The sequence below is a fragment of the Zonotrichia leucophrys genome, chromosome 1 (genome assembly GCF_028769735.1).
Source record: "Zonotrichia leucophrys gambelii isolate GWCS_2022_RI chromosome 1, RI_Zleu_2.0, whole genome shotgun sequence".
NCBI lineage: Eukaryota > Metazoa > Chordata > Aves > Passeriformes > Passerellidae > Zonotrichia > Zonotrichia leucophrys.
In genome coordinates this window covers 111331015-111358017 of record NC_088169.1, presented here as the reverse complement: position 1 = coordinate 111358017, position 27003 = coordinate 111331015, and the positions used below count along the sequence as shown (strand labels likewise).

General features: G+C 43.0%; 2 protein-coding genes across 5 annotated transcripts; one reads left to right on the top strand and one right to left on the bottom strand.

Annotated features, from left to right (window-relative positions):
- The first annotated feature begins 1391 nt into the window (after nt 1-1391).
- Nucleotides 1392-19821, top strand: GPR89B (G protein-coupled receptor 89B). Of its 4 annotated transcripts, XM_064727167.1 has the most exons (15): nt 1869-1993; nt 3122-3193; nt 3978-4037; nt 4786-4889; nt 6403-6509; nt 7284-7385; nt 10167-10287; nt 10503-10583; nt 13742-13851; nt 14801-14889; nt 15214-15306; nt 15577-15672; nt 16233-16322; nt 16972-17037; nt 17171-19821. In XM_064727167.1, exons 3-15 carry the CDS (start codon nt 4011-4013, stop codon nt 17375-17377), a joined length of 1293 nt encoding a protein of 430 aa, XP_064583237.1. In that variant the 5' UTR covers nt 1869-1993; nt 3122-3193; nt 3978-4010; the 3' UTR covers nt 17378-19821. The 4 variants fall into 4 exon arrangements, with proteins under 4 accessions (XP_064583230.1, XP_064583257.1, XP_064583237.1 ...); XM_064727160.1 differs by lacking the exons at nt 1869-1993; nt 3122-3193 and adding an exon at nt 1392-1499; XM_064727187.1 differs by lacking the exons at nt 1869-1993; nt 3122-3193 and adding an exon at nt 1393-1499 and having other exon boundaries at nt 17193-19821.
- Nucleotides 18936-25888, bottom strand: PDZK1 (PDZ domain containing 1). The gene is made up of 8 exons (XM_064727147.1): nt 25679-25888; nt 24766-25006; nt 23533-23669; nt 22156-22351; nt 21726-21922; nt 21060-21254; nt 20020-20313; nt 18936-19062 (listed from the first exon to the last, which is right to left on the bottom strand). Exons 1-8 carry the CDS (start codon nt 25886-25888, stop codon nt 18982-18984), a joined length of 1551 nt encoding a protein of 516 aa, XP_064583217.1. The 3' UTR covers nt 18936-18981.
- Nucleotides 25889-27003: the final 1115 nt, after the last annotated feature.

Here is a 27003-nt window from a genome sequence, read left to right as displayed (position 1 = left end):
TAAAGTTTCCTGATTTTCAGTCAGCAGGGGCTCTGTGCTTTGTTAAACTCATAATTTGATTCTCCTCTTCCTGTTTATTATTCTGAATACAGAGAGTTTTGAGTGGCAATGGTTAGAATCACAGAATCAGAATAATTAAAGTCAGAAAAGGCCTCCAAGATCATCAAGTCCAATTGCCAATCCAGCACCACCCTCAAACCATGTCCTCAAGCACCATATCCATGTTTTTCAAACATTTCCAGGGATGGTGACTCCACCACTTCCCTGTGCAGTCTGTTCCAATGATTTACAATCTTTTCTGTGATTTTTCCCCCCGCCAATGTCTAATCTAAATGTCCCCAATGGTGCCACTTGAGGCCATTTCCTCAAGGTGTGTATTTAAGAGGAAAAAAGAAAAATATTCAGACGCCATGAAGGTCAAGTGGGAACACGACTGTGACATGAAGGATTGGATTTCACACTGATAGCCATCAGGAAATTCCCTGTCTGCGCTTTTGCTTCCCTTCTGGCCCCATTCCTTGATATATTGTAATTGCAAGTCCTGAAGGCGTCCACAGCCCAGTTCTCAGCCTGGAGGGAGGATGGAGAGGGCTCCAGATCAATCTCCCCTTGCGGGGGAAGATGGGCCAGGAGCAGTTGTGGTGTCTCTGCTGCCCTGCAGAGGAGTCACAGCGGTGGTAAAATGACAGAATCACAGAAATGTTTGGGTCTTTAAGAGATCTTAAAGGCCATCCAGTTCCACACCTCTGTCTGTCATGGACAGGGATTCACCCACCACACCAGGTTGTTCAGAGTTTCACCCAGCCTGGCCTTAAACACTTCCAGGGATGGGGCACCCATGTCTATGGAAACCTTTTCCAGTGCCTCACCATCCTCACCGTAAAGAATTTCTTTGTAATGTTTAACAGTATGAATCCATTCCCCCTTGTCCTGGCACTCCACGCTCCTGTACAAAACCCCTTTTCATCTTTCTTGCAGGCTCCCTTCAAGGCTGCAGTTAGGTCACCCCTAAGCCATCTCTTTGCAGGCTGAACAATCCCAATTCCCTCAGCCTTTTGTCACAGGAGTGACAATTAACTCGGTGGCTCCCTCTGGACTTGCTCCAACAGGTCCATGTGCCCCTCAGAGCTCGGTGTTCACCCTCCCCTTATTTCTGCGCCTCGCACGACTCCTTCTGCCTCCAGCCCAGCAGCGGGTGCCCTTCCCGCGGCTTTGAGGGCAGCTGAGTTTCGCAGGGGCAGCAGAAGGACTCAAGTCCCCGCTCCGTGCCCTCACAGCGGCACCGCCATGTTCCCCCCCCTCCCGGGGCCCGCCACGGGGCGGAGCCTCCCCGCCGTGGCCCCGCCCCATTGCCCCGCCCCCGCCGCGAGGAGGGCGGGGCGCCTGCGCACGGCCGCCACCGGAGGCGGAAGCGCGGCGGGCGGAGCGGGGCGGAGCGGGCAGCGTTGGGCGCCGCCATGAGCTTCCTCATCGACTCCAGCATCATGTTCACCTCGCAGGTAGCTCCCCCTTGCCCGCCGCTGCTGCGAGCGCGGCGCCTCCGGCCGGCAGAAGGGCGAGGGAGCGGGGAGGTGCCGCCGTCACCGGGCTTCCCTCTCCCTGCGCCCGGTCCGTGCCTGGAGAGGCGCGAGGGCGGCGCCTGGGGGCGCGCGTGCGCAGCGCCCCGCGCGGGGGGCGCGCGGACCCTCAGGGGCGGCCGGGCCCGACGCAGCCCAGTTAAATTTAAACTTTACCCCTGCTAAAATTTAAATTTAAATTTAAATTTCTCCTGTTGGGACAGACGGGGAAGTTCACCTTGCTGGTCTCTGCTGAGTGCTCGGTTTGTTTCTGTTGTTTTTTACCAAGGCTGAACCTGTGCAGTTGGACCAGATGAAAATGCGTTCAAGGGATCACAGAGGGGTCTGGTTTAAGCTGCTGAGCTGGTGTGAAAGTTTGGTTCTGTAGTGATGAAGGATGAGCTGAGGAAAAGGAACCTTCCCCCTCTCAGCAGCAGGTGGTTGTCTTTGATAGACTTCAGTGCACAATTTTCATTCCTGACAACTTTCAGGACAGCTTTTGGCTGTTTCTTAGAAGAATAATGCCCTCCTATTTGATAACACTTTGATTTTTGCTTACAACGTGCTTTTTCACTCTTGGTGTCTTGAAGGGTTTAGGTTAGCATTATAGTGTAGCTTTGGTATTGTTAACAGTTCATCCAGAACAAAAACTCCCACTTTTTTTTTGCTTTGAGTTCTGAGCTCTAACTTATCTGACAGCTTTTCTTTCATTTCTGATGGCAGCTTTAAAATCTCTCATTACCTTCAGCAGTACCAAAAGTTAGATGTTCAAGTCGCTGCATGTAATTGTTAAGTGCTCAAGATTTTGCTGCGTTTGTATGTTGCCATTCACCTGCAGTGTCTTAGAGTGTGAACTTTTACCAAAGTGTGTTTCTTTGCTTTTGTACAGTCCCTAACAAAGGAGAGTCTAATCTTGTTTAGTTCTTGGTGTTTATTGTACCTACTTATCTCTTCATCTTTTACTTATTTTTAAAAGTTTGTCTCTACCTTTTTCCTTCTTCCCACTGTTAAATGTGGAATTACTTGATGCAGATCCCATTTGCTTATCATACTTATTTAGCTTATGACCCCTAGATAGGAGGCTTATGGAATATCTTTCCTTTTTGCTAGCAGCTGCTTTAAAGTCTGAAGTCCTCAAACAAGTTTTGCCAGCTGTTACAAATCACTCATTCGACCTCATTCCTATATTTCAGTTGTTCTTTCAAGGCAGCTCTGTTTGATCTTTGTGCCCAGCATTCCAGGTATTGCTTGTCTGTAAATCATGTTGGTGTGTTACCTTTGCCACCGTGGCTACTCCTGATATGCAGGGAGGTAATGCACAACAATTCCTTTGTTTTTGCCTTGGAATGTTTCTCATCATCATGGCAGGGTGGGCAGAAAGCTCTGGCCTTTCCCATGTGCTCTGAGTATGTAATACTCAAAATACACTGACTTTATTCTGTGGTATCTGACATATACTGAATTTTGTCTTTGCCTTGGACAAAGCTACTTCTGTAAAAAACACTGAGTATTTCCTGAATTCTCTTTTTGCTTGGGTTCTTTTAAATCATTACACTCCCTTTCAGTCTGATGAGGAGGAGATGGGACTGCCCATGGGAGGCTTGACAGCACAGTCCCCTTTTGCTGTCTGAAGACAGGTAATTGCAATTTTGGCCACCTTGTTCAGTTTGTATTTACTTCATTTAAGTCACCTGCAAAATAGCTGTGATATTAAGCTGATCCCTTCTGGAGTGTGAAGAAACTTTAACAAATTTTGTCATGTGCTTTTGTGACCACTGAAGTGCAAAGTGTAATTGGCTTTTTCTGCTTCTCCTGCCTTGTCCATGTGGCTTCCTGCAGCTCTGGGTTGTGCTTTGAGGCATTCAGCACTGCCTTTTCCCACCTTAGAGATCCTTGTAGCATCTTTCACCCCTGTCAGACACTGACAATGTGTCAGTAACCAGATGTACTGTAAAGACCTCTACAAAAATTCACATGCACTTCTAGTCTACAAGAAACAGCAGATGTTTTTTATAAAATTTACTCATCCCTAGAAGATGTGTATTCAAGTGTTTGCTTTACCTCAATTTCTGTATTTCCTGTAAAAAAACCCATAGGCTTTAATTCTGTAGATAACAAGAATCAAGAGTGCAAAGGATTCTGGCAGGCCAGGTACTGAGGAATTCTGAGAATTTAGGAACACCAAAATCTGTTGTCTTGATTAGATCTTCCTTAAGGCCATAGCATTTTGTATCTGCTACACTTAGATTTTAAAACATTATTTTTTCCATGGTACCCTGGCAAGTTTTAATCTTTTGTGGATCTTGGGTGCTTTGGGTGAGCTCTCTTCTTTCCATTTGTTTAATTTGCAGTCAGCAGTGCAGTGGGTTTGAGTTTGGCAAGTTGCAGGATGCAAATGTTGAGGCTTTGTCTCTTCTGCAGGTGCTGTTCTTTGGATTTGGGTGGCTCTTCTTCATGAGAAAGCTCTTCAAGGATTATGAGGTGAGAAGGAGCCTTTAGTTACAAGTCTGTATCTTAAATAAAGAATATCTTAAATACTCCTAATTATAGAAATGTTTTTAAAACTGCATTTAGCCTTATTCCTCTCTTTAATCCCTTTTATTTTATCTGCACTTACTTTCTTTTTAATTTCCTCTTGTGCTTCTGGTGGAAAGACTGGATATCTGAGAAAACCAGTTCTTCTGTGGCCACTGAAAGTTTCCATACTGGCTACTGTTAAATAAAAAGAAATCTGCAGGAGATGCAGGGGTAAAAGGAAACTGAGGGAACTGTTTTGCCTTTTAAAGATGGGTAAACCCACCCTATATAAGGTGAAATTTTTGAGACAAAATCAAATCCAGTGATTAACTTTAAACTCAGTGAGATGTGTTCATTGCAGCTGTATTGGTTGTGATGATGGGATGGGATAAAAATACCATTCCCTTATCCATAGTGGAGTATCAGATTGTAGTCTAGGTCAGACATGGTTTAAATGCAAGCCAAATTCAGACCCTGACAGTTTTTCTGTTGTGGATTTAATTTTAAAATCTTAAGGTTAGTATCCAAGAGCTCTCTTGGTGTATGAGTTTGCCCTCTGTTTTCCAAGAGGTTTTTGGCAGATGAAGGGCTTGGTGCCTTTAAGCAAGAGACCCCATCATACCTTGTGATTTGTTTTGTTATCTGAGGATATCAGGATGCCATTCCAGAAGTGCAAGTGCCTGATGTCTCTGGGTTGTTCTCTGCTTTGCAGGTGCGACAGTATGTGGTCCAGGTGATCTTCTCTGTGACTTTTGCCTTCTCTTGTACCATGTTTGAGCTCATCATCTTTGAGATTTTGGGAGTGCTGAACAGCAGGTGAGTCTGGGAGCCCACTGGGGACTGGCCTGCCTTGTACTCTGCAGCATTTTCAGTCTAACTTCTAAATTAATGGATTAGTGTTGGATTGGGGAAATCATGGAGAAAACTGTCAGCAGCTCAATGAAAATGTTTGTGCAGCAACATTTATTTATTTGACAGAACATGTCAAATAAATAGTAGCCATAAGCTTCCAATTTCCCATGCAATTGCTATTAACAATTGGTCTGGGTCCTTAGGGCAGGGCTTTTGCCTTTGAGTTCTCCATTTGTGAAGTTAAAAGAAATGATTTCTTTTATGGAAGTATTGTAACTCTTCAGATCATGCCAAGAGCACTTTTCAGATGCTAAAGACTACAGAATGTTTAAGCACTGGTTTTTCTTTGGTGGTCAGGGGTGTGAATAAGATGTGAAGCTAATTGTGGAGTGAAAGCTAGTCCAACAATACAGGATTTGTGAATCAAAGGTGAATCCTCCCGTGACAATAGGATGAGGAGTTTTACATAAAGGGGATGTTAAAAACTGTCATCTTTGGAAGTCAGTAGCAAAGAGAAGATAGAACAATACCATGTAGAGGCTAAGTTGGGTTTCTTCTTGTTCTGTCTCATCATACAAATATAAGAGAGCAGTCCAAGGGGTTGAAAGGCACGAAGTACAGAACTGATGAAAGGTAATGTTAGTTCTGTATGTTATTAATACATGGGGCTGGTAGCCAGAGAGATCACTGAGGAGAATGCTTTTGTGAGCTTCAGTAAAGGGCTAGACTTCAGTACAGATGAAAATGTTTGCTTCTCAATTAGTTAGGAAAAAGTGACAAGGGTTCTTGTCATTTCTTCTTCCCTGAGGATAAGAGTTAATATTGGGAATGGGGACATGTATTTTTCTGTTCAAGTAAAGTGAAAAGTCAGTTCAGCCAAGATGAGTCTCACCTGCATTTGAGTACTCTAATTTGGTCAGAGGAGTATTCATCATGCTGGTCTATATATATATTTATAAAACCTTGCTTTGCAAAGTCTTGCAGATGAGACAATTCACTCTGAAATGAAACATGCTGACTTATCAACATTAAATATTTTAGTCTTTTCAATATGAATTAGTTTTTTTTTTTTGACTCAGCTGTTCATTAGAAAATTAATTACTGCTTATACTTAGTTTTGATTTACTGTTCAACTAGATGAGCAGTCAGTCACATGAATCATGCTGCAACTGGCATTAGTCACCATAGAAAATACAGTATTTGATAAAAGACCCAGTGTGGTTTTCTGGATAGTTATTTAGTTTTAAATACACATCCTTGACCTCTTTTATTTAAAAATAAAACCATACAAAACTCCAAACCAAACAACTCCCTCTCTTCTACCCTAATAAAAATAAAACCCCAGATTATTCTATATGCTAAGCCAAAATTATTCATTGCTTGATGTAGTTGAAAAGATTTCACTGACATGCAGTTTTCTTTGAGAAATTTGTTGTATTATGACTTTGTGCTAATCAGTATTTTGGCTTTATTTCAGCTCTCGTTATTTTCATTGGAAGCTGAACCTGTGTGTCATTTTGCTCATCCTAATTTTCATGGTGCCCTTCTACATTGGTTACTTTGTTGTGAGCAATATCAGATTATGTGAGTACTTGGTTTGTGGCAGGGGAGCTGCTGATTTGAGACTAGAAATACAAATGAGAAATAATTTGGTTACTGTCCTTGTACCTTCTTCCTTGCCCTGATTTTATTCTGGCTAAATACCTTCTCTTTGGAACTTTCTGCTTTATCATGAACCACTCATTGAACAGTCAGGAAATGTTTCACATGACCCCAGAAAATGCTGCTTTTCTTCAGAAGTTTCAACAGAAAGTTGAGCACTTTGGAGTGATATTACTGGGATTTTTGTTCCTTTGCAGTTTTAAGCTTGCAGCCAAACTCTGCAGCCCTTGGCAGGGCTGTGTTTTTCTGCTAGGGGGCAAAAGAAATGAGGCAGAGAAGCTCAATAAATCACTTCTGAAGCAGAAAAGCTCAGTAAATTACTTTTGCTGGTTTTGTTTCTGCTCTCTGGATGAGGCCTCTTCCATGGGCTAATGGACACTTAACCCTTGAGTTGATACACATCACTCTTTTGTGTGAAGCTTAGGCTTATGGGTTTGGAATATTAAATATGTAGTTTTGCCATGAAGATGAAATATTTAAGATTCACTTTCAACATCACACAAGGAAGAAGCAGTGAAATGTGGACAGCAGAGCCTTGTGTGAGGTGCACACTGCAAGCTGTAGCTCTGTCAGGTGACACCTGCTTTGGCCACCAGTTCTCAAAGTAGCCTTTAGATCAATGTAGTAATGTTGCAAGCTATAAAAAGCCCTAAAGGAAGAGCCTGTTTTAATCACTCCCTTTCTCCTCTCCATCAGTGCACAGACAGAAGCTGCTTTTTGCCTGTGTTGTGTGGTTGACATTCATGTATTTCTTCTGGAAGTTGGGGGATCCCTTTCCTATCCTCAGCCCAAAACATGGTGAGTTTCATTTTATTGCTCATTTCTTCCCTCCTGCAAATAGGCTTTGTTATTTCACTTTTATTTTGGAGCTGTTATTATCTCAGCTCTGCAGTTGGGACTAGAAAGAAAGTTGTAGAAGGTAGTTCCTGGAACTGAGGGTCTGCTCTGCTTTGAAATCTGCAGTGTGAAGGTTGTGATAGAAATGGGTGGATACATCTGGATTATTTTCATTAGTTTTCCTTCAGTACCACAGGAAAACTTGAAGGAATTAAGTCCTAACTGAACCTAGACTATGTAAGGATGTGGTGTACTGTTGCAGACACAGAAACTTCATTTCTGTGAAAAGTTGATCACAATTTTTATTCACCTATTTCTTTCTATTATGGAGGCTAAACCTAGTTTATTTAAGGAGTAGATCATCAACCAATCCTTAATCTGGCATTTTTTCAGTCAGGTTTTTCTTTCTTGTGGCTGAAATCAGATGAGTTTAGCATGAGTGCCTGTCCAGTTGTGTCCAAAACACAGCAGTGTGCCTGAACTCCAGACTGTGGCCAGCAAGGGGCCTGGCAGTTGTGCTGGCTTTGGTACAGGTTCCTGCTGTGCCTGTGCCCAGAGGCTGTGCAGTTGCATGGCACTGGAGTGTGGCTTGCTAAGTCCTGCTGGATCCAGAGCTGTTGTGTACAGAATTAGCTTGGGTGTTGTGGCCATGAGTATTTTCAGTGTGAGGATCCTGTGTGCTCTTGGGCTAGTTTGGGTGCAGCAGAGCTGGCATGGGCCTGGCTGTGCTGAACCCTTGAGGCACCTGGCTCTGCTGAAGGGTTGTAACACTGTTAGAAGCAGACTGCTTGTCACTGGTGTTACCTGTGTAACTACACTGCCTTTCTATTTCCCCTGCACTGGAAAATTGTTTGGATATTGTTCCCAACAGGTGAAATTCAGTCCATTTCATGGAAATTGGTGAATGTGTCTGTCTGCATGCAAAATGCTCAGCTTAGTCCTTCTGTTCTGTGGGAAGCTGCTTGACTCTGTACTCACATGAGAAGTTGAAGGATACCAGCTGGTATAGGGTCTCTTTACCTTTTCATCTGTGATCCTAAAAGTTTCCTAAGAGAAAATGTATGTCTGTGTTTTGCAATTGTCATTTGCTTCTGAAATCCAGCAGCTGATGTACAGCCCAGATCCCTTTGCCCAGTGTTCCATTGCCAAGAAAGGCTTGTATCCATTGAGAGCTGCAGAAGGTGCTTGAGTTGGCAGAATGTAACAATCCAGTGAAACTTAGCCATGGGGTTTGGGTAATCTTCTTTAGGTCACCAAAAAGTTCTGGGAGGCTGTGTAACATCTGCAGATTTCCAGAATGGGTAGTAGGATGTTTTCTGGTTTTAATTGTACTTTACAGGGTGTGATGCCTCCACTTAAGAGTTCTACAGTGCCTTATGGTACCAGGTGTGGACATGAGGTCAGAGCAAAGGATCCTACGTGTTTGTTCCCTGCTGTATTGTTGGGGTGCTGCTGTGGTTTCATCAGGGACTGTGCCCCAGTTCAGGCAGGTGTGGATGGGGATGGCAGTGTCTTGCAGCTGAGAGATGCAGCATTGAGCAAGGCTCCCTTGGACTGTAACTTATCCAACAAACCTGAGGTTGGGAGCTTGTAGTAGAAGGAAGGTTATGCCTAATGACACATCAATATTCCAATAAAGCTCTGTCTGAGTTGATGGAACATTCATTCACTTTATGTGTGAGCTTCATGGGGAAGCATTGCTCCAACCAGTGGGATGTCATGTCATTTTGAAGGCACCTCTGTTTTAAGTGCTGCAGTCTGACAGTGTGTGGGGCAAAAGGCCAGTGTATTGTAGCACATTCTGTAGCTCCTGTAAATCTCTGTGCAGCTGCACATGACTGGGTGTCTCAGTTTCCCTTTGTGAAGTCTTTTTGCCTTGTTTTCATCATTCATTCCACTTCTCTGAAGCATGAAATGTGGTTTGGCGCTCAGCCATCTCAGCTTTGCAGTCGTGTAAGCTCTAAATGTGCTGTGTGTGGCAGCTGCTCTATAACCAGCTCCCTAAAAAGTGAGTGGTGTTTACGACACATGGCACTGTGTCCTGGGAAGGCAGGTTGGGGTCTGTGGTTAAGAATAAATGCAGTGCTTGGTGATGGTTACAGCACAGGCTTGATGTTCATGTTGAATTACATGTTTTAGAGTCCACTTGGTGCTCAGGTAGAAGATCTTGTTGGTGGTCATCTCAGCAACGTGTTTGTGTCAGCCAGATGAACACTGAACAGCCAGGAGCAGCTTGAGCTTCCCAAGCCCACTGTCCTACCAGCACAGCTTGTGTCTGATCTGGAGGGGTGCTTCTAATGGGATTGGGGGTTCAGATGCTTTTAGGCCAATGGTTTTGGTGATAATTGCTGATAATTGCAGAAGTGCCTTTCTGGAAGACACTCTTTTATAAGTACCTGGTGGATGATCTGTGTTCCCACCTCAGCAAATGGCAAACATATTTTATTAGTTCATAACCAAAATATTGATATTTAGTCCTCTCCACATATCTGTATATCTGTCTTAAGTTTCTTCATAGCTGGAGTTCCCCATCCCTGTTTCTAAGCATGGTAATGTGATTTCTGAGGGAGACTTCCTACCCCTTTCTCCTAGTCCCTGTCTGTCCTTCCTGTTACCCGGGGTCATTGCAGTGGGAAGGCAGTCAGATGAATTAAGCAGCTCTATGTTATGTTAGGAAGGCACCAAGTGTGGAACAGAGTGAAGAGAGCAAGGTTGCTGATGCCATGTTTTTCCCTCCCTCAGGAATCCTGTCTATAGAACAGCTCATCAGCCGTGTTGGTGTGATTGGGGTGACACTCATGGCTTTGCTGTCAGGATTTGGGGCTGTCAACTGTCCATACACTTACATGTCCTACTTTCTCAGGTAACTTCAGCCCTGTGAAATACTTGTCTAGCTTTTTGAGATTATTTTTTGCTTTTCCTGTGACATTGTTTCAGGTTTTTTTTTTATTTTTTCTCTGAATCTAGCTGTTGTCATGTCTGCATGCTAGAACCATATACAGGCTTTTCTTTGCCTCATAGGCATGTGCACATCTCTGAAATGGGGTGGCTGGCCTAACTGGGGTCTTTATTTTGCAGGAATGTGACAGATGCAGATATTCTGGCTCTGGAGCGACGACTCCTTCAGACCATGGACATGATTGTTAGCAAGAAAAAAAGGTGAGAGGACAACAGTAGCACGAAATTATTTATCTCAAGGATTTGCAATCATTGTGGCATAAAATGGTTCTTGAAATCTGCATTGTGTTGAGGTGTGTGGTGTTTTGTTCTGGCTTGATAAATGACTTTTTTAACACCAAGTAGTGCCCTTTGTGGCTTCAGTGGCACAGATTAGGCTTCCAAGACCATTTGTAACTCTCTGCTGGCAGCAGCATAACTGAGCTGTAGGATGGGCACCTTTCTCTCCTGCTCAGTCAAGGCCCCTTAGGCCTCTGCAGCTCCTCTTACTCGTGGATTCAGGACAGAAAGTGGTTTGTACATGTGGATCCTGGTCAAAGCTGCAGCAGGGTAGTGAGCTGGTGTGGACACAGCTATGTTCTTGCAAACAGCAAGGTTCATGCTGGTTAAGTTTTGCAGAATTTTAAAACATTGCTAATGTGGATATCCTGTAGTACATCAGAACTCTGCTGGCATTGGTTTGGCTTGTTCCCTGTCCCCCAAGCTAAAAAAACCCTACTTTCAGAAGCAATATAATTTCATTTACACTGGAAAGATTTTTGTCTGCATATTTCATATCAGTATTACATATTTCATGTCTTGCTAGTAGTGCAGAATAAATCCAGTTACTGGAGTTACTTCAGAAGTTTGACTATCTGACACAACAGTCTCCCAGTTTTACTTTTGGTGCCTTAATGTTTCAATGGAAGCTTTTAACTTGTGCAGGGGAGCTTTTAGGTAGCCTAACCTTGCCAAATTTATCACCATGTATGTATCTGCTGATGAGTATTAGCTCATGGAAGTGTAGTTAAAGCATAACCTCCTCCCCCTTTGAAAATGTTAAGTGGTGAACAACTGTTAACTCTGTATTTGTGGTCATGTGTGAGATGGTAAGTAGTGAGAGAATTTAATTACTGAGGTTTAATTGATTTAATTGACTGGAAGGACTCTCAAAGAATGCCACAGTTAAAAGATACTGTGTAGTGCTGTTTCTGACTCTGCTCTTTTGTTTTGTGCAGTGTTTTTGGATCTCTGGTCCAGGGAGAGTGGTGTTGGGGTAAAAGTCAGGATGCCAGAGGCTTGTAACTAACTAACTAGCACATTCATGCCTCTGTGGCCAGGAAATCTGAATATGGCAACTTCCCAACCATTATGAAGAGCCATGTATTAATCGCTCAGGAATTATAATGAAACTCATGTATATGTTTAAAAAAAAAACTCAACAAAAACCACAAAACAATGTGCAAAATTAAGTGGTCTCAGAACTGTGCAAGAAATAGCAGAAGCTTGAGTTCTGTAGATTCTTGTTCTCTTTTTTGCTTTGGCAGAGAGCAGTGCATGATTGGACTATTTGCTCATGTAAAGCCAAATTTAAAAGGTTAGATATGTATCAATCCAAATGCAATCAAGTAATTGGCAGAACAAGTGGGAATAGCAATATTTTCCAGCTCAGGGTAAATGCTGCAGTTCCATAAATTGTCAGTGATGTGCTGGCCACCTTCTCAGTACTACTGATAGTTCAGAACTTATCAGTGAGCACAAGAGTTGTAAGAAAATAGAACATAAAGCTTTTTGTTTTCTTTGCTGATCCTGACATTTCTTCTCATGCCAACCCTTATTCATGCTGGCTTTCTAGTCAGTAGGAGATAGCTGTGAAAGTTGTTTGTCCTGATGGTTTTTGCACAGGAATCACTTTTCTCTCCTTCCTGAGCACCATCAAGTAAAGCCTTATGGAAACTCCCCTCTAAGGCTGTCAGATTCTTTATGCTTGTTCTTGCAGGTGTGACATAACTAATCCTCAGGTTTGAAATGCCAACATTCTGATGGCATTGCTTCATTTGTGTCATGTTAGAGCCAGATCAGCTGATATAATAAATATCACACACTGTCATTACCAATCTACATGCACAGGGTGTGTGGGGTTTGCCTGTGCATCCTTTCTGTGAAGTCTCCAGAGCTCCTGTGTGGATACAGAGATCCCTTCCACCTCTAAAAAGAGAAGATTTGCCTTTGTGTTTCACCTGGGTATTGCTGCATTTTTGCTGCAATGCTGTGGATCATTTGGGATGGATGGACCATGTGAATCTGTGTACTGTGAAAAAAGCAAGGATTAAAAATGCATTTCTTACATTTGGCAGCTATCAGAATTCTAATATCTCTGTTATTTGTAGTCTGTGGCCATATGTGCTTTTATCTGTATGTAGGATGCCCTAAGGGTGTTTCTTTTGCTGATGTCAAAGGAATGATGGAATGATTTTTAATTTTTTTTTTATTACACTGCTTATCAACATCCTTGAAGAGGGCTCAGTGCCAAATGTAGCAATGCTGGAAGGAAGAAGGAGAAGAAAGGAACTGAACACCACAGAATCATGGATCATCCTGAGAATCCTGTGAATAGTTTTAGCTTAGGAATGGATAGCTTGCTCACAAATTTCAGTGGGGAGAAATGTGAGGGAAGGAGAGCAGAAGGCAGCAGTGCTGGTGGGGATTATGCTGTGGTGCACATGGAAGTGTGAGGGATGATACACAGCAGCTGCTGCTGGAGTGTTGGAATTAACTCAGGAGTCACATTCAGATGGCCTGCAGCACCCAGTGCTTCAGTCCAAGAATGGATTGGTGTGTTTGTGCTTCACAGCAGCTTGTCATGCAGCCCAGCAGTGAGTGACAGCATACAGAGTGCTCTGCACACCATCCACTGCTCAGGGCTCCATGGAAAAGGTGATGTGCCCTGATAAAGAAGAGGTGTCCAAGGGGAGGCAGGAGCATGAGAAGTCTTCTAATTCCTGAGCTTGAGATAACACAGTCATGTGTTTGAGGAAAGGAAAGCAGCTGATCATATGACTGAGAAATCCATTTGAATTCTGAATGTTTAACTGGGTTTAAATCCTTTAGGGTTGAAACAGGATCCTGAATGGAAGCCTTGGGAAGTGGCTCATTGAATCTCACTTGATTAGATCTGGGCTCTACTCCAGAGCTAATCAGGATAATTTTATGTAGCGGGATTGGTGTTTAGGGGAAGAAAAAAGGGTCATCTATTTTTGGTGAATTTAGTTTAACAGCGTCGTCTAAGAAACTGGTGGATTTGTTTTTTCTTTTTTTCTTGTTTTGATTTTTCATGAAAATATTATATTCCTAAGGACTTGTATTTTCTACTCTTTCAGGATAGCAGTGGCTCACAGGACAATGTTCCAGAGAGGAGAAGTGCATAACAGACCCACTGGCTTCTGGGGAATGATAAAAAGTGTTACAACATCTGTTCCTGGCAGTGAAAGTATCCTTCATCTGCATGCTGGCACCTGCCTTGGGAGGTGCATCCAGCTTGCTTTGTTTTGAGAGGTAGAATGTTAGCTGGGACAGTCACAAAGCATTTGTGTTTCAGCACATTTCAAGCCTGATGTCTCCTGGGAAGTTTGTTCTTTAGCACTCTCTGACCTTTTGCCCAGGCCTGGGGCACAGTTTTACTGTGACACAGGCAGAAGTTTTATGTTTCTGCCCTGCTCTATAAATGTTCTGTTGCATCACCATGGGTGAGGTGTGCAGCAGATCAGGGGACACTTGCTGTGCACACTTACCACAGATTGATAGAATGGTTTGGGTTAGAAGGGACCTTAAAGATCATCCAGTTCCCTGTAGAAGGAATCTCTTGGGAATGACTCTAACAGAGTTGCTTACCAATCATTTCTGTCAGACCACTTGAAGTGCATTTTGCATATTTGAGGCTGAGGACTCTTCTTCCTCTCCTTTCACACTAGCTGCTAAAATCAGAATTTGGCTATTTGACAGACTATTCATAGTAATCACTAATCTCTTGCAGCAGTTACTCAGCAGTTTTGTTTATGAAGATGATGTGAGATGACATTGTGAGATGCACTTCAGTGGCAAGGGACACTCATCAAAGTGGAGCAGCAGAACCAGAGTTTTTGAGAGCTCTGGTTCTAATCTGTGATGAGTTTCCCAGGCAAAGAAAGAGAGTTTATTGCACAACTGCCTAAATACTGTGTCCTGCCTACCTCCTTAAACTGGAGTAGTGTGCATCAGGTTCATCCTTGAGATTTCTTTCTTGCTGTTTTAATGAGGACCATGAAGTCTGAATTACAAAGCTGATCTGGGTGTAAGAAGAGACCAAACCATTAGATGTGGCCCTTGAGCTGAAGGTGGGGAATGTTTTCTCAATGAAGAATTCATGGTGTGTTCTAGCCTTGACTATGTTGGTTTGCCAGATCTGTCTCTTATCCAGCAAGAAGTGGATGCCCTGGAAGAATTGAGTCGGCAGCTTTTCCTGGAAACTGCTGACTTGCATGCAACAAAGGTACACAGCAAATAACTGTGGTGTTATTTGGTGTTATAACTGTGGCCCAAATGTTGTAATGCAGTGGAGTGAGGATCTGTTCCTTCAACTTTGGGGCCAGATGAGAGTTCAGATCCATCCCTGAGTCTGCCCCATGCCCCTACAACTATTTACAAGCTTATGAATTAACACTTAGGAGTTCAGAAAATTTGAATTGAAATATGTAGAGAGATAGGGCTGTGTTTGCTACTGTTGGTGTTCCACTACAATTTTATATTGTGGGTGATTGTGAAAATGACATATTTTTTAATGTTCTGCTCCCTCTCCCTTATTTTGTATTTCCAGGAGAGAATAGAGTATTCCAAAACTTTCCAGGGAAAATACTTTAACTTCTTGGGTTATTTTTTCTCTATCTATTGTGTCTGGAAAATCTTCATGGTATGTAAATGTTTTATTTCATTTTTTTAATGGATGTATGCAAATATACCCTGCATAGATTATGCTATGCATGTGGTCTATTAAGTAATGGTATAGTTTCTTTAAAATCCAGAAATTCTGAAAGAAACTGGCCCTTGATTGAAATAAAGCTCTGGATCTTTGGCAATCTGGCCACCCCCTGCCTTTTCTTGGTGGTACAATGAGCCTCACCTGTGAGAGTGAGAAATGCTTTTGCCTTTTTGCTTGAATGTAAATCCATCTCTCTTGCAGGCAACCATCAATATTGTATTTGACCGTGTGGGGAAGACTGATCCAGTCACAAGAGGAATTGAGATCACTGTAAATTACCTGGGAATCCAGTTTGATGTGAGTCTTTATTAATTCTTGCAGCCTTTTCAGCAGTTCATATCTTATCTAAATAAAATCATCCTGCTGCTAGGGAGAAAGTGATAGACCCTGGGAATGTGGCTTTCCTTTTGACTTACTGAGGAGGAAAGGAAAATGCACCAAGAATGTTGCTTTCACACTGATTTTATGCTGAGATGGGGTTGTGGTCTTGACAGGGAGGCAGTGATTTGGGTTTTTTTGTTTTGGAGAAATAGAAGCACTTTAGACAATCTGCTTAGATTAATACATTCAGCTCCAGAGTAATTTTGATTTTTTTTATGCAAATAGTTGTTCTGTCATTTACACCATCTATGAAAATGGGGTTCTTTGTGATTGCTATAAACTAAATCTCCTTCTCTTGTGTTTGGAGTAAACAATTGCTAATACATTTCTGAAAATGTCTGCTATATAAACCTTGTCTACAATAGATATCTGTACAATTAGGAGAGACAAAGACCCTGAAAAATTGGCAGCTATACTAGGTGGTGTAAATGAAGTTAGTGTTAAAGTTTTAACTGTGTTCTTTTTATTGATAACAGGTAAAATTCTGGTCTCAGCACATTTCCTTTATTCTTGTTGGAATAATCATTGTTACCTCTATTAGAGGGTTGTTAATCACACTTACAAAGGTAAGAACCAGGACACTCAAGTGGTTTTACACAGAGAAATTGATTATCAGATCTTTACCTTTTGATGGAACAAGTACTGTATAAATGCATATTTCAGTATGTATTTGTGTTTAAATATCTGAATATAAATTCTTGCAGAGGGAGGAAGGTAGGAAGAATACCTTTTGCAGGATACTTCCTCAGTCTCTGTCAGGAAAGGATCTAGATGTTAAATAAGATATAAAATGTAAGCAAGGGCTCACAATGCTGCTGTAGCCAAGGCTTATTAGTAAGGTTGATGAGATGGTGGTTAAAAGCATTTGCATTACTTAATTTAAGCTGCTGGTAGGACTGAAAGGCTCTGAAAGGTAGACTGAAAGGACTTGACCTGGCCTTTGGTACCTATGCTTGGACTTCTCTCTATTGTTCTGTGATTTTTAACTCAAGGTGCAGCTGGCTGGGGAAGATTGATGCAGACTAGGGTTTATGAAAATTTATGAAAATTTGAGGTTTATGAGAGTAGTTTGCAGGTAGCCCTCTAGAATGCATGGTTTTGATGGGGTATTTTGAGATAAAGAGGTATTGAATGTTGTGTACCTTTCACTCTGTCCTAAGGCACATCAGACTTACCTAACTGCTTATTTCCAATGTTTTTGGGTTTTTTCCCTAGTTCTTCTATGCCATTTCCAGCAGCAAGTCCTCCAACGTTATTGTTCTGCTGTTGGCGCAGATAATGGTGAGTATGGAGAAGGGTGGGCACACCCACGTGCATTTCTGCATGAAACACCTGGCAGCATGTCTGTGTGCTGCCCTGTCAGCCCCAGGGGCTGGGCTGAGGCAGTGACTGCTGTCCCTGCCCTGGCCTGCAGGGAATGTACTTTGTGTCCTCAGTGCTGCTGATCCGCATGAGCATGCCGCCGGAATACCGCACCATCATCACGGAGGTCCTGGGAGAGCTGCAGTTCAACTTCTACCACCGCTGGTTCGATGTGATATTCCTAGTCAGTGCCCTCTCCAGCATCCTCTTCCTCTATTTAGCACACAAACAAGCCCCAGAAAAGCATATGGCCCTCTGAGGCACAACTGCAGCCATGCACTGCTCTCTGTCCCGTCAGCTGCGCTGCTGCAGCTCCTGTGGGTTGCACAACTTGGAGAGACAGGACTGCTCTGTGTGTTCTGGCTCCTTGAACCTCCACACGTGTCATCACCAAGCTCTGTGGCTCGTTTTGTTCAGTGCCACAGCTGGAAGGGATGGGGGTGTGTGTGTTAAACTTGAAACAGGTAATTGCCAGGCAATAAAAGCAATGCTGGATACACCACTGCCCAGGGGCATCAGAGCTTGTGTGGTAGGCTGGCTGAGAGAACACCTCCTGCTGTTGGAACATCATCTTCACAGAAGGCACCGAGAAATGTGATTTTTCTTTTGAAAATCAACTTATAATTGGGGTTTGGAGGACAGCAATTCTGGAATTGAATGTTTGAGTCTGTGGAATTAAATAAGCTTTTGTAATATGTGAGTATCACAGTTGTTTTTTGTCAGTCCCAAAGATTTGGCTGGATTTGAGCCAGAAGGTGGTTGGGATTTGCAGTTCCAGCAGGAGTGGAGTGGAGAGAACTCCATTTCTGTATGTAGTGTGTGCTAGTGTGTATCACTAGTACCTACTACCCTTAGGAACTGGAGATTTGCTTTCTCTTACTGAGTGTCAGCTTTCTTTTCTCTCTCTGCAAAAGTGGAACTGAGGTTTTGGGTTCCTCTTTGGTAGAGTTCAGTGTTGAGTTGAAGACCACTGCCATGCCTTGTTTACATTGTATGTTAGGAATTTTATTCTTGTGACTTAAACTTTTAGGTTCTCATTGCCACTTTCTCAAGCTTTGTTTTATAGTTGTTCTGGAACATAAATTGTAGGTGGTAAGAGTAAGATTTGGAGGGGGGAAAATAACCACTCTAAACAATTTATTTTTGTATTGTCTTTGGTGTACAGCAAGGAAGCAAAGTGCACAGCAGCAGCATTACAGAGCCATTTGTGTCACATTCAGGACAACATGGTGGTGACTTGGGGTTAGACAAATGTGCATGACTGAATTACATCCACAGCTGTATGCAGAGGAGACTAAATAGTGATTAAACATCTTGAGTTGTGAATTACAAACTTAGCTTAATGTTTGAAGGAAGTTTCTGCAGTGTTAGCAGGAAGAAGGATCACAATGCACAGAGTGCCTGGGCTTATGCCATTTCAGAGCAGCTGCACTGCTGTAAGCAAAGATGCCGCAGAGATTGAGGTGATGGCCTTGGAGAGCTCCTTTTCCTGGGAAATGGGCAGAAATCAATTGCTCTTTATTAAGAGCTTATCCATAACAGCCTAAGATGCTTACAAATCTATAAAACATTTCCAGCTCCTGCTGCAGGACATTAATTATAAAGTTGCAGTTCTTTAGGCCTTTTCAGAAGTGAGTGAGTGCCCATTGCACAAGGCAGAAATTGTGCCAGTGGAGCACAACTGCAGGGTGTTAAATGGATGCAGGTTACACTGAAGTGTTTATTGCAGCAAGGGTTTGCAGTCCTTTATGGTTCTGGTACTCCTTGGAACAGCCAAGTTCTGAGAGGTGGAATAGCAAAGAAGAACTGAAGAAAAGATTTGGCAGGTTTCTTTTTTGTTGTTCTTGGCATAGTTTTGTCTCTTCACAACTTTGTGTCATCACTGTTGTCGCTGTCAGCTCTTGTGGAGGCTGCTGATTGGGAGGAGGAGGAGGATGAGTCTGCCTGCAGAGGAGTAACAAAGATGTTGTGATTATTTTCAGTTTGTAAATATGTTTGATAGTCTGCACTGTTGCAGACTCCTGTTTTCATCTGCACTAATCACACACTTGTTTAGAGGACAGAATGAACCAACAAATAGCATTTTTATTGTTGAAGGGTTTTTGTTGTTTAAGTACATTTTCAGATAATTCTGTTCAATAGAAGGTTTTTATTGTTGAATTCCCGTATCTGCACAATTTGAGCACAAAAGTAGTGCTGACTTCTGCAAAATGCAGCTTGGGTACTAAGACATTCTTGAAAAAACTTGCAGGCAAGGCTCATGAAAAATAAATGGGAAACACTATTGGTCTTACCTGGTCTGTCTCTTTTGCATGATTAGAAAATAAACATTTTAATATTTAAGGCTGACCACAGAGGGTTTAAACTGTTTCAAGAAGTCACACCTCGCTTTTCTGACTTTAGTCATGCTTTGGATTCTTTCTAGTGTAAAATAACTTCAAATCAGCACATTGCCTAGAAAGTGTCATAACGTGTCACTTGCTGCTGCTTCTCCAAAGGGATCCATTTTGAAATATTTCATGTGGTTTTCACAAGCGTTGTTTATGTTTTCTGTTTAAGCACTGTTTCTGTTTTATTTAAGAACTTTCTCCTCCACTTCCACAATTGTATTGCCTGTTTCCCATCATTGGGTTTTCTGTATTTGGATTATCTTGTTCCATAAAATCTCTTGTATGTGCATTGTTTGTGTGATTTCATCTTGCATTAAAGATACTCACCTGTATTACTTGTGGGAAAAGAAGACTTGTTGTGATAATTTACAGCTTTCCTTTTAAGAACTTGCAAAAATTCAGGCTCAAGTTAACAATTCTAGGTCTGGAAAACTTACTACCTGAAAGAAAAAAGTGTTTTTTCTATCCCCTGTGTGATCCCTCAGCACCTGCCTAACGCAGGATTACTCACCCTTTCCCTTGGCTCAGGTGAGTTCCTCTCTGGCTCTGCTGGATGGTTTTCTGTGTGAGCAGGAGGCTCAGGAGTGTCTGACTCTGCCATGGAGGCTGTGATGGGAATGTTTTGGCCTTGGAAGTACCTGTAAGCATCTTTGCTGCACACCAGCAGTGTCAGTCTGTCCCCAGTGCTCTGGATCCTTGCCACCACCTTGTCATAGGATTCCTTGGTCACATTCACTCCGTTCACTTCCACCAGGAAATCGTTGTTTTCCACACCTGCTCTGCCAGCTGCTCCCTGGCTTTGTACCTGCAGAGGGGAGTGCAAAGCAGGGTCTGGCAGAAAGCTTGGAAAGGTGCATGAACAGGTGAGTTACTGCTTTCCACAGAGCCTGCTGAAATAGGCATGGGGAAGGGGAGATTTGGGATGGCCGATGGGCCCAGACATAATAAACGTGGAGCCCATCAGTTTGACATTTTAAGATGATCGACTTACATTATATGTGGCATGGTAGAGCCATGAAGAGGGGTAAAAAAAGAGTTTTCTAACTATTTGGAGGTCTCTATAGTCCAGTAACTTCAAAGTTTAGAACAACTCACTAGTCCTTTAGTAATGAGCGGGACCTTTCCTCTCAAGAAAGCTGAAATTACAGGTGTAATTTGGGACAGAAGGAGTTTGGTTTTTACCAGCTGTGGATTTCAGGGAAGGTGGGTAGAATTAGGGCAAAGGCATCTCTTCTGTAGTGAAGCTGTTCTACAGTGAAAACCAGTTCTGTCTAAAATACTAATTTTAGTGTGCCAGACTCATGAATAAAAGCAGAAATTATGCAAAAGTCGAGTTCTACCCTCTAGATCTCTAACAGAAGGAATGTTTTCTGGTGCTGATTTTTTATCTTAGGCCAACAATGTTAGTCTGACTTAAACAATTCTAACTCTGATCAGAGGACATTGGCAAAGAGATTTTTGTGGCTTTTCTTGCATTTGTTTGCAGGATGGAGGGGAGGAAGCTGCCCAACAGACTGCTTGAGCTTCTTGCTCCCTGTTCTTCATTAGTACCTCAGTGATGAACAATCCAGGTTTGTTCTTGATCATGTTTAAACTGAAGCCAAATCCATTAGGTCCTTTCACCATCTTGCAGATCCTTGGCTTGTGGTTCACTTTCTGCTCAGTGTGCAACTCCACTCTTTCCTCCATTTTAGCCGGGGTTGAATCCTGTGCTTTGTAGTAGTACAAGAAAGGGGAAATTTGAGCCTGAAAAAGGTGACAAAATTACATTAAAATGAGAATTTCTGTTGTGAAATCTGTTTCAGACTCTCATGCTCAACATATTTTGCTTGAAATTTTGTTAATGACTCAGACTTTAGCTGCAGTGAAGAATTCTTCCCTATTCTAATTGGATAACTACAGTGTTGATCTGTGTGAGAAGGGAAGTTTGTTATTTATAAATAGTTACACAGTCATTAGCTCTGAATTGGATGTCTTAACAGCAAACCTTTTTTTGTGATGTGTTTGAATGTAGAAATTTTGCAATAATGTCTATAAAAATCAGGAAGAGGCCAAAGATTTGGGTGTTAAGTGACTTGCTGTACCAGTGTAAGTGGAGTTGCTGGCATTCAGGTGTCTCTTAGACATTTCCTGCGAGTTGAAAAAGCGTCAGAGCAGATTTTGGCTGTTCCATTGTGATAAATTACCAATTCCTAGCAGTGGTTTGTGTTTTCTCACCAGTTTGTACATGCTGTCAGTTTCCTTATCCACCACCAGCAGGGAGGTTCTTTCCTCAGACTGCTTTATTTTTCCCACCACGCTTTCGTGATCCAGCCCGTCCACTCGCTCGCCGTTGACAGCCACCAGGATGTCATTGTCCTTCAGACCTGCCATGGCTGCTGGGCTTCCAGAACTAACATCTTTGATTACGTGGTCTGAGATAAGAAAGAAGGGGAGAAAGATTGCTGTGAAGGCAGAGCTGGGTGAGTTTTAAAGGCATAAAAAAGCGTGGCAAATGTAAATTAATTGCACTTTGGGTTGAGGATGTTTTCCCTGAGGATTTCTCTTAGATGGCCAGCAAAAGCCAAAGAGAATGAGGGCTGTGAACATCATATAGGAAGAAATGGTACAGCAAATGCCATGGCCTGTGTGTTAACTTGGATCTTACCACCAGTATTTTGTTCCAGCCGTAGATAGAATCCATAACCGCTTTTTCCTTTCTGGATCTCAATAAGTCGTGGTTTGAGGGGAAGCAACCTTAGGCTGGCGCTCTCTTTGCTCAGTGCCATCCTCTGGCTTGTGAAATAGCGGTCTGTTTCTTCATTTGAAAGTAGAAACATAACATGATTTTCAGACTTCTTTACCTGTGACAGCACATGTACAGTCTCAGATGTCACCCCTTCAACAGCACGTGGGAATTGGGGATATTTGGTGACTGGTGCACTGGTACATAGCAGAGTCTGGGTGCTGTTAGTCCAGGCTACACACTGATTTTTCTTTTCCCCCCTTACAGTCAGAAATCTGGACCATGACAATATCAAGGGCATGTAATGAATGGGGAAATTTTCCATATTTCATGCTGTGTTCCTGACCTGTAGGGAATTACCTGTGGAGGGCCATGGGGGTGGCATACAGTGCTGTAGAATCCAGGGAGCCTGAGTAGATATTGTTTAGCTATTCTAGGTATGGAACTCTCTAATATCGACTTACTGTGTCATCTATACCACTATTTTAGATTACAGTCAAGTTTCTGTCACTCTTAATCCTCTCCTGTCTCCCTGTATTACTGATATTACTGATTCTGAGGTGAGTTTTTTTCCTGTCCAACCTCTCCAAGCCTGTCTTTTCTCTTAGTCCTTTCTACTCTAATGGGTGCTCTTTTTACTCCTCCTAACCAGTGTCACTGTGCTGCTGGTTCTTTAGCTCAAAGAAACCCAGGTGTTGCACAATTCCATAGTTAGCCCTGTGCCCTGAATGCTGCTGGAATGCTGGAGTCTCATGGCTCTCTGAAATCTCTTCAGCCCCAGCTGCGTTTTAGCAGTGCCAGCAGCAGAAAGCTGGAAGCCTCATTAGCATTGTTCTTTGCAGCCAATTAGTGAAATTACTTGCACAGTAAATTTCATGAGTTTTGGACTTCTTCACAGGAGAAAGGGGACTACTGTCTAAAATCATGGGATCTTCCCTGTATCATCAGAGGCTTCCTTCTTCCTGCCCTGGAAACCACATTTGGTGACTTGCTCTTCTGCCATTAGCAGCATTTCCAGGACTTCTAGGGAATGGATTTATTGAATAGATTTCCTGGCAGCAGTGTACTTGTGCTATTGAGAATCCTTTGGCCTGTCTTGATGGCAGTGCTCATTGAGAGGCAGCTCAAGAGGCTGCTGGATACCAGAGCCAGCACAGAGGGCTACGCTGAAGTGCTGGTGCTGCATGAACAGCAGCTCCCAAGATTTACTGTCAAGTGCTTAAATCAGCCAGCCTGGCCTCCTCAGTAACCCTGATAGGTTGCTGTGAAAGTAGGCCAGAACAGAGGATAAATCAATACCTTTTCCACCACTTCCTCGTGGGTGTCATTTTCCACATTTTTCCCATTGATTTCAATCAGGCGATCGTTATTTTGGACACCAGCCTTTGCAGCTGCTCCTTGTGATGAAAGCTCTACTATGAACAGCCCCTTCTGTCCTAAAATAAATGAAAACTCATTACACAGGGTAAGTCACTGCAACAGGCCTGAATGTAGCAGTTAAGGAAACTCAGCACTGATGTCCTCAGAGATTCTTGGCCCCTGCTTGCACCACAGGAGCACCACAAACGTTCCACACAAACTCTCCTCTGTCTCTTACTCTGGCCTGGAAAATCCCTTTGGCGGTGGAGGGAGATGTTTGTTCACTATCTGCAGCTCAAAATGGTGTTAATTTCTCTACCAGGATTGCAAAGTGGCTGATTAACATAGCTGAAAGGGATTTGATTCCTATTCCCCCCCACCCTCCTCTGCCCCCATCGTTTTGAAGAGAGAAGCTGCTTTTATGTTATTTTATACATTTAATAATTTCCTGTGTTTGGAAGCCTTCTATGTTTGGTCCTTCAATTATATTGTGTTCCAAAATACCCTTTAGAGGGCTCTTTGGAGGTGGTGCTTTCCAGAGGACCTCCCTCTTCCGTTGACTGGCCTTGGAAAAAAGGCATATATGGAAACGGTTCAAAATCCTTTTCTTTCTAAATGCATTAACTCAGAAATCAGGGAAAGTGTTTATTACAGCTGTCTAGAACCTCATGTGCTAATTCCTGAGGTGATTTTAGGAATGGAACAGGACTTAACATAGCACATTGAGTGTATATCTAGTGTTGGAGCAGGGACTGTAAATTTGGTTTTGTTAAGTGGGCTTAAGTAACAAGCAGAAAATAGCTTATTATTTTTCTATCTTTTTTTTCCCCCCCATCTGTTTTCCACTCCATGAGAAGCATGGTCCTCAGAAAACCTTGCACTGTCTATGCTGTGCAGAAATGTTCTGGAGATGGATCTGAACTCATCCTGCTACTTCTCACTTCCTTTCTGTTAGCAAGAGCAGTTTGTGTGTCCCCACTAACTCCCACGTGTTAACTGTGGCTGCCTCTGTCCCTGCAGCCAAATACACACATATTTATAGTTATAGATATAAACTATATTTATAGATATAAACTATATTTATATTTATAGATATAAACTATATTTGTATTTATAATATTTACATTTATATTTGGATCTCCAGTTTGTTCTCTGCAAGGAGAAGGCTCTCACCTTCTGTGCTTTTCAGGGAGAAGCCGTAGCCTGTCTCCTCCTTCACCAGGTAGCAGAGCCGGGGCTGTGGAGCTGCAGTGGCCGTGGATGGTGGGCACTGCTGCTCCTGCTGTTGGCCTGTGGATGCCTTTTGACCCAGCCCTTCCAAGTTCACTCCCTCCTTTTGTGCCTTTTCATAGGATGCATCATCCAGGACGAGGAGCACCACGGAATTCCCGCTGTTCCTGACCATCTCCGCCACCTGTGATGGACAAGGGGAAATGGAAGCAGGCACTGGAGTGATGGAGCTAAAAGCTTTCCCCAGGAAAAGCTGCACTGTCACTGCCTTTGTTGTCTCACCCCCTGCTCATGCACTGGGGAGATGTCACCATGATATTCTCTGAAAAACCCTCTTTGCCCAGGATTTTCTCCTGGGAAGCTGAGAAGCTTCAGAGAGCAATGAAAACCATAATTATCTCATTGCTGCCCCTGTGTTTGCTGCTTTGGAATGTGGCTTGGACATTTTTTTACCAACAGGTGAACGTTTGATTGGTTCCATGTGAATTGCTTTTTCTTCATGACCAATCACAGCTAGCTGTGTGGGACTCTGAGGAGTTAGGCAGGAACTTTCATTATTATCTTGTTAAGCCTGCTGATGTATCCTTTCTCTTTCTTTAGTATAGTTTTAGTATAGCATTCTATAATATGATATGATAATTTAATATATCACCCTTCTGAGAACTTGGAGTCGGATTCTCACCTCTCTCCTCATCCTGGGGACCCTCACAAACACCACAGGGAGGCATCCCAAAGACATCCTATGCCTGTGGTGGGTAATGAATGATGCAGGGGGATAACAACCTGGAGAAGCAGCTTCCCACAGCAGCTGTGGGCCTGGGGCACGGTGTGGATCCCAGAGAGGGCAGGTTTGTACCTGTGCATGCTCCTCCTTGTCCACGAAGGCGCCGTTCACCCTGAGCACCCTGTCTCCATCCCGCAGGCCAGCCCTGTCGGCCGGGCTGCCGCGCTCCACGTTGCGGATGAGGTGTCCGGCCGTGTCCTGCTCAACCCGCAGGAAGAACCCGAACTTCTGCTGGGGCTGCTTGCTCACTGTGCACTCTCTGGGCTGCAGAGTGGAAGCCATCTCTGCCAGACAGGATGGAGAAAACACCTGTGAGTAAGAACAGGAGGCTTACCTGGGGTATATTCCCTCTAATTACATGTCAAGAGGGTTCGCTTCAGAATTCTTGGGGTGGATTTTTTTGGTGTGGATGTTGTTTTTTGTTTGTTTGTTTGTTTGTGGGATTTTGTTTTTGTTTTTGGTTTTTTTTTTGGTTTTTTGGCCCCAGGAAATCTTCCAGCTGTGCAAAGCTGAATTTAGTTAACAAGGCTATCAAGAAGAAACCAAACCTATTTCCCTGACCCTCCTTGCTTTTTTTTTTTTTTTGTTGTCGCTGTATCTCAAATGAATTTAAGCCAAATGCAGAACTGAAATAAGAAAAGTCTGCCTGTGAAAACATAGTAAGGATTGTGGAAAGGGTGTAATACCAAGATTAAGTTTTACAGAGGAAATGAAGTTTTGGGAAAAGGGATTTTAAGTGGAGGAAAGGGATATTTCCCCTGCCTTTGACACTTGGGGGACCTCATGTGGGTACTGTCCCCATTTTTGATCTCCCCAAGTAATTGCCATATTTGAGCTAGTTTGCAGAGGGAATTTTGGTTCTAAAACACTTATTTAAGGAGGCTGAGGGAATTTTGGTTCTAAACCACTTATTTAAGGAGGCTGAGAGAGCTGGGTTTTTTTTGTCTTGGGAAGAGAAAGTAAAGGGAAAATCTTATTGATGTTAAATCTTATTGATGTTTTCTCACTGCCCAACTGGATAATGTGGAGAACACAGACAGACTCTTCTTGGAAATTAACAGTGGGAGGATGAGAGGGAACAGACATAGGCTGCAGCACGGCAAGGGAAATTCCAACCACACATCCATAAGGACAGCTTCTCCTCTTGGGGGCAGTCAGATGTGACTAGAAGTGCCCAGAGAGGCTGTGAAATCTCTGTCCTTGGAGATACCTGGATTGGGCCCTGAGCAAACCTGATCTAAGCTGGCCCTGTTTTCTGTGGGGCATTGCACCAGGCAACTTCTAAAAGTCCCTTCCTGCCTAAAATGCTCTGGGATGTAAAGAACCTCTGGTTTGGGAGAAGCTCGTCATGCAGGAATAGCACAGATGGATGGTAAATAACAGGTGGGACCAGGGAA

Excerpts from the sequence above, each read along its gene's own strand:
- PDZK1 (XM_064727147.1), bottom strand. The coding sequence starts at position 25,888 with ATGGCTTCCACTCTGCAGCCCAGAGAGTGCACAGTGAGCAAGCAGCCC. Across the intron at positions 25,007-25,678 it reads ACAAGGAGGAGCATGCACAG|GTGGCGGAGATGGTCAGGAA; the intron begins GTACAAACCTGC and ends TGTCCATCACAG. Across the intron at positions 21,923-22,155 it reads GCTGGAACAAAATACTGGTG|ACCACGTAATCAAAGATGTT; the intron begins GTAAGATCCAAG and ends TTCTTATCTCAG.
- GPR89B (XM_064727160.1), top strand. The coding sequence starts at position 1,458 with ATGAGCTTCCTCATCGACTCCAGCATCATGTTCACCTCGCAG. Across the intron at positions 7,386-10,166 it reads TATCCTCAGCCCAAAACATG|GAATCCTGTCTATAGAACAG; the intron begins GTGAGTTTCATT and ends TCCCTCCCTCAG. Across the intron at positions 15,673-16,232 it reads ACCTGGGAATCCAGTTTGAT|GTAAAATTCTGGTCTCAGCA; the intron begins GTGAGTCTTTAT and ends TATTGATAACAG.